Source organism: Puntigrus tetrazona, chromosome 7 (genome assembly GCF_018831695.1).
Source record: "Puntigrus tetrazona isolate hp1 chromosome 7, ASM1883169v1, whole genome shotgun sequence".
Lineage (NCBI taxonomy): Eukaryota > Metazoa > Chordata > Actinopteri > Cypriniformes > Cyprinidae > Puntigrus > Puntigrus tetrazona.
In genome coordinates, this window is record NC_056705.1 from 16,901,760 (window position 1) to 16,907,759 (window position 6,000).

Below are 6,000 nucleotides of genomic sequence, written 5' to 3' on the forward strand. Positions count from 1 at the left end.
ATATGTCAGCACGAACTTCTTTCACGGTCGCGTGAGGAGGGGGGTGTGCCGGATGCTGCTTGTTCCGGCACAAATTAAGCGCTGCCGTTTATTTTAGTGTAAGGTTAACACTTATAAACTACTCGGGCTGTGTGCCGTCGGAGCACGTCGATCTAGTACGAGTTCACGGATAGGACGTCGCGGGTTTGACTGCAGTACCAGTGCACTTTTACAGGCAGAAGGCTGTAAAAACACGGCTCACGGGTTGCCTGGAACGCAGCATTAATTTCTTGAATTAATGGAGTCGCCGCCGCTGGCAGGTGTGAAGGCTGTCCGTCTCGTGGATGTCAGAAACTGAACGAAGAAGAGAGTATGGTTACCTGCGGCATTCGGACACTATTCGTTTTCAATGAGAGGTCCAGGTCCTTTAAAACTGCCGCGAACCTTCGACAATGCTTTAAAATGCTTTTAAAAAAAAATAACGTCGGATCGCAAAGGACAGCTCTTTTCTGATGATTTTAAAAGGACCCCGCCTTCCGTTCGAGCGCTGGGTGTCAGTATATCCCAGTGGGATTCAGACTGAAGAAACTGCTAATGGAAGAAGATGAAAGTTCGTCCTGATGAGCCAAGGCACGTGTAGTGTAACCGGTTTTCGTGCAGGGCAGAAATAGACAATACCCCCTCTTATATTTTTCAAAGCACACTCGAGCGTTACATTTCGTGCATTTTCATACAGTCATATCTGAAAGCAGAGCAGCGATGAATTGATGGGAGCCAGGGTTCATTATTAAGCAGAAATGTTGAATTACAGTTGAATAACAAAGTATGTGGCGGTACTGAATTCTGTCTGGTCTATCACATTCTCATGTTCTCCTTTTAACGTCTAAAGAACTGAAATGGTTTTGAATGACGGTGTCGACACTGCTTCAAACACTGCTTCTGCTTAAAATCATGTTAAAATATGAAATATTCATTTTTTTCTTCCTCCAGTTAGCTCCACTTTTAGACTGCCGTAGACTATGTACTGCAATTAAATACATAAGCTATATGTCCATCTCTATTTAAGAATCTTTCCTGAACTGACTGCACTGTATTTTATGCATGAACATAAAAGAAATACATTTTTAACTGCTCTATATTCAAAAAACAAATTGAATGCTTATGAATGCTTTAATTGTTGTGATTAATAATTTATTTCCTTTTATGTAAAGTACTATATGAAAGTATAAAAAAGTGCAATATAAATAAACTTACCTTAAATTAGAAATGGGTAAATATAGGAAACATTTATAAACAAAACAGCAAACCAAATGAAATAAAGGCCTCTGCTGATTTCAGAGTTTAGTAGGCATCATTTAGTCAGGAATAAGCCTTCCAGCATGTATAGGCCTACAGAGTAGTTTGCTGAACACATTTATATAACCCTATTTAGATATTAAATCATCGCTTCCCTTTATTGTACTGGTCAATCTGTTAGAAAATATGCGTACTAGCCTGCAGACTTGTTTTATCTTAAAACTAAGAATTAAAACATATTGTTGGGGCTGTGGGTTTAGCTTTTTTAAACTAATATAACACCCATGTATGCTACTTCGAACCTAATGAGCTACCTGACAAGATAAATCCTTTCCTAAAGGTATATGGTGTGAGTGAATCCAAAGGAAAAAGCTATGTTTTCTCCACGTCTAATAATCTCCCGCAGCAAATGAAATTTTTTAAAAAATATATATATTTTTCTGAAACATCAAGGCACAGTTATCTGATCATGTCTAGGGAGTGAAACGAATCAATACTGGGTGCACTGTGACTTGTTGCCCCCTACTGACGTGTCTGAATTCGGGCTTGCGCCTGACGTCACGTCTCGAGCTGCAGACAGCTCGCGCTCTCGCTCTCTCTCTCTCTCTCTCTCTCTCTCTCTCTCTCTCTCTCTCTCTCTCTCTCTCTCTCTCTCTCTCTCTCTCTGTGTGTGTGTGTGTGTGTCCTGTTCCTGCGTTTAGCCCCCTCTCCATCTCTCTTCACTCTGGACTCAAGTTGCGGGGCAGCCGGGAACGGACACTACTACCTTTTCTCTCTTTCTGTTTCTACAAGCAGTCTTCCCTTCAGGCAACCTGTATGGTGGATATAATATTCAGCTCTTCTTTTTTGGATGATATGGGGGATCATTCCAAAAGTACGTACCGCGGTGAAAAAGGCCCTACAAAAAGAATAGGCTAACTTTAAAATTAAGCGTTTGTATTTAATTCAGCGTTGTTGCCTTTGAAAATCGATTAGGCCTACTGTTTTTTTTTCTGCACTACTGCTTCTGCAGTATCTGTCATCCGAGAAATGCCGTCTTGGTCTGTTCACTACAGTTACATATATTGGTTACAAACGTCGATGGTTTCGATTTTTATGAAATACGTATAATTTGTCGACTCTCAAAGTCCCGTGCAAGGGCTCAAAACAGTGTTGTTTTTCACACTCAGAGAAGTCCGGACTCGCGATGTGTGTAGGCTGCGGCAGTCAGATCCACGACCAGTATATTCTGCGGGTCTCCCCCGACCTGGAGTGGCACGCTGCCTGTCTGAAATGCGTGGAGTGCAACCAATACCTGGACGAGACCTGCACTTGCTTCGTACGGGACGGGAAAACATACTGCAAGAGAGATTACGTAAGGTAGGTTTTTTTTTTGGTTTGGTTCGTTTCGGGAAAAGTGTGAAATCTAGTCGCGTGTGTATTTCACGTTTACAACAACCAAAACATTTGGCAACACGCTGTAAAATTAAACTAAAGTAAAAAAAAAAAATGCATGCTTGGACTTGCTTTTTTTTGGTTAATGCACAAACTTTTTTTTTTCTATTCTGCATCCAACAGATTGTTCGGTATAAAATGCGCAAAATGCACTTTGGGCTTTAGCAGCAGTGATTTGGTCATGAGAGCTCGGGACAGTGTGTATCACATCGAGTGTTTCCGCTGCTCGGTGTGTAGCCGGCAGCTTTTGCCCGGGGACGAGTTCTCCGTCCGGGACGAGGAGCTGTTGTGTCGAGCAGATCACGGTCTGGCTCTGGAGCGCGGATCAGGCAGCAGCCCTCTCAGTCCGGGACACATCCACAGCAGAGGACTGCACATGGCAGGTCAGTAGCTATAGCACATAACAGCCACAGTCGAGCCTGGACCGTGCACAAAACCAGTCACAAGAAGAGCGGTTATATTTGTAGCCAACAATTTATGCAAAAACTAGGATATTAATAATTTAGTAAATTCCCCACCACGAGCACGTAAACGTTTGGATTGGTAATATGCATCGCTAAGGGCTTCATTTGCACAACTTTAACGGCGAGGTTCTCAATATTTTGATTTTGTCGCACCCTCAGATTCCGGATTTTCAAATAGTTGTATCTCGGCCAGATATTGTCCTATCATAACAAACCGTACATCAGTGGAAAGCTTATTTATGCGACCGTCGGATGATGTATAAAGTCAAAATTCAACGATTTAAAAAAATTAAGTTTAGGGTCATGTGTTATTATAGTCGAACGTAACGAAATTGTAACAGGCTAATAGAAAATAAAAAAATAATTAGGAAAGGGTTGCGCTCTTTTTTCGGAACAGCTTGGGCTTATTTAGCCTGAGGTCAATTTCAGAACTGAGCACATAGGATAAACTGAAAGGTAGACATAATTATACAGGCCACTCGGGGAGGAATCGTGTAATGTCGTTACATAATAGCTAATTACAGACTGATCCGCTTGATAACTTTTAGTCAACAACTGATAAGCCTGAGCGGCGGGGCCTTCAACATCGAGAGCCACGAGACTCAATATACTCTTTAATTTAACGCAACTCTTTAAATAAAATGCATAGCCTGTATGCAAAATAGGCCTAAATTATATTTAACGCTATACATTATTGTATTGCCTAATATTGATCTTAAAATTAATTACACGCTATAGCCCAGTACTTATACATCATAAGGCCAGATTAATTAAATTTTAGTGAAAAAAACACTGAATATTTAAAGTCGATTTGTGAGAGTGTATTTCTTTTCAACGGCATTTTACTTTGGCAGTTACCTTGTCTGTAGCATATTTTATGTTTTTTTAAAAAGTTATTTTTTTTGACTACAATTAATTCATTCGTTCTTTTTGTTGTTGTCGTTGTTCATTTACAGCCGACCCCGTGTCGGTCCGGCAAACCCCTCATCGGAACCACATGCACAAGCAATCGGAGAAGACCACTCGGGTGAGGACGGTGTTGAACGAAAAGCAGCTACACACTTTACGGACGTGCTACAACGCGAACCCGAGACCAGACGCGCTCATGAAGGAGCAGCTGGTGGAGATGACAGGCCTGAGCCCGCGGGTCATTCGAGTCTGGTTCCAAAACAAGCGCTGCAAGGATAAGAAGAGATCCATACTCATGAAACAGTTACAGCAGCAACACGGCGATAAGACGGTGAGCGTCTTGCTAATGCGCTTTTAGTGTGAGAAGCGTAGCCTGCCATACGCCGAAGAAAATGCGGGCTTTAACTAGTACGGCTCCCGACACTTGATATGAGCCGAGATGATTTTAATTGGGTCTGTAATTCGAAGCAAACAGCTAGACTCCTCCTACTGTGGGTGGTTTTGACAAATGTTTTAATCTGGGACTGCCCTTATTTATTACAGTTATCACTAATAATAATACTAATAATAATAAAATGATGTAGGCTAAGTCTGTTTTAGGAGGCATTGTCAGTTATTAAAATGCCGATATGAACCGGTCTGGACTCTTTGGTGCAGAATCTGCAGGGCATGACGGGCACTGCGCTGGTTGCGGGCAGCCCGGTCCGGCACAACCCCTCGATGCCAGGACACCCAGTGGACGTGCAGACTTACCAACCACCCTGGAAAGCTCTCAGCGAATTTGCACTTCAGAGTGACTTAGATCAACCTGCCTTTCAACAGCTGGTGAGTGAGAAAATAGGCTATTTTTTTATAGGCTACTTTTAGCCTGACTAAGATTTGTCTATTTGGCTTTTTATAAATAGCCTGCTATTAATGTCCTTATTATTACTTTTATTACCATTAGCCTACTATTATTATGCCATTTTATATAATATAATATATATATTAGTTAATTTTGCCTCTCGCTTTCAGGTCTCTTTCTCGGAATCCGGTTCTTTAGGGAACTCTTCCGGCAGCGACGTGACCTCTCTTTCTTCACAGTTACCGGACACACCGAACAGCATGGTACCGAGCCCGGTGGAGACGTGAGAGCGACTGTTCGTCTGTTCCCGGGAAAATCGTGGGAAGAGCTCACATCACCGACGCGGGAAATTCCATTATCTTCACCGGACAGCGCCGTCATCAAAAACCTGCACCGGGAACGGGAGGACCGTTTTCCCTAAAATTCTTCAACAAGTCTTTGGTGAAATAATGGAAGCGAAACTCTGCTTCGACCTACACTAAATGAGGGACCATGTTCACCCGAAATGGATATTCGTTGTTCATAAGGCTATGATGGCTGTTGTATCTGTGGTTTGGGACATTTTTTTGGAAAAAAAAATCTTTTCGAAAGACTCGATTTCAGAAGATGGGATTTTTTTTTTCGTTGTGAAATTTTATTGGAGGACCATTTGTGTCTCTGAGCAAAATTAAGTTATTGTTATTTATTGTCACAGCAATTCGCAAAAAAAATAAATCTGCACAGAAAATGTTTATTAATATTGGTCAATGTAAAATGCGTGAAAAGGTTTCTTTTTTTTTCAGAAATACGGCGAGGAAGATTTTAACTAGCCCAACTAGCCATAGTATTATTAGTAGGCCACTCATTATAATATCATTGTAATAACTGATCTCAACTATTACAATAATAATAATAATTCGGAGAAAACATCTCTTAGGCATTTTTATAGCATACCGTAATTTCTGTAAGCGGAAAATAGCCTGCATCAAAAGCTCCGCGTTGGTTTGTTAAAACAGGCAATGCCTTAATAAAAATACTCTATATTATTAATTAAACAAATTAGCTAATTTGCCGAATACAAAACAGATGCCAAAT

The 6,000-nt window shown here is 41.2% G+C and overlaps 1 protein-coding gene across 1 annotated transcript; it reads left to right on the forward strand.

The window, feature by feature from the left end:
* The first annotated feature begins 2,011 nt into the window (after positions 1-2,011).
* isl2b (ISL LIM homeobox 2b) lies at positions 2,012-5,622 on the forward strand. The gene is made up of 6 exons (XM_043245456.1): positions 2,012-2,149; positions 2,445-2,634; positions 2,833-3,092; positions 4,130-4,413; positions 4,740-4,907; positions 5,097-5,622. The coding sequence occupies exons 1-6, from the start codon at positions 2,092-2,094 to the stop codon at positions 5,211-5,213; spliced, it is 1,077 nt and encodes a 358-aa protein (XP_043101391.1). The 5' UTR covers positions 2,012-2,091; the 3' UTR covers positions 5,214-5,622.
* The last annotated feature ends 378 nt before the right edge of the window (positions 5,623-6,000 follow it).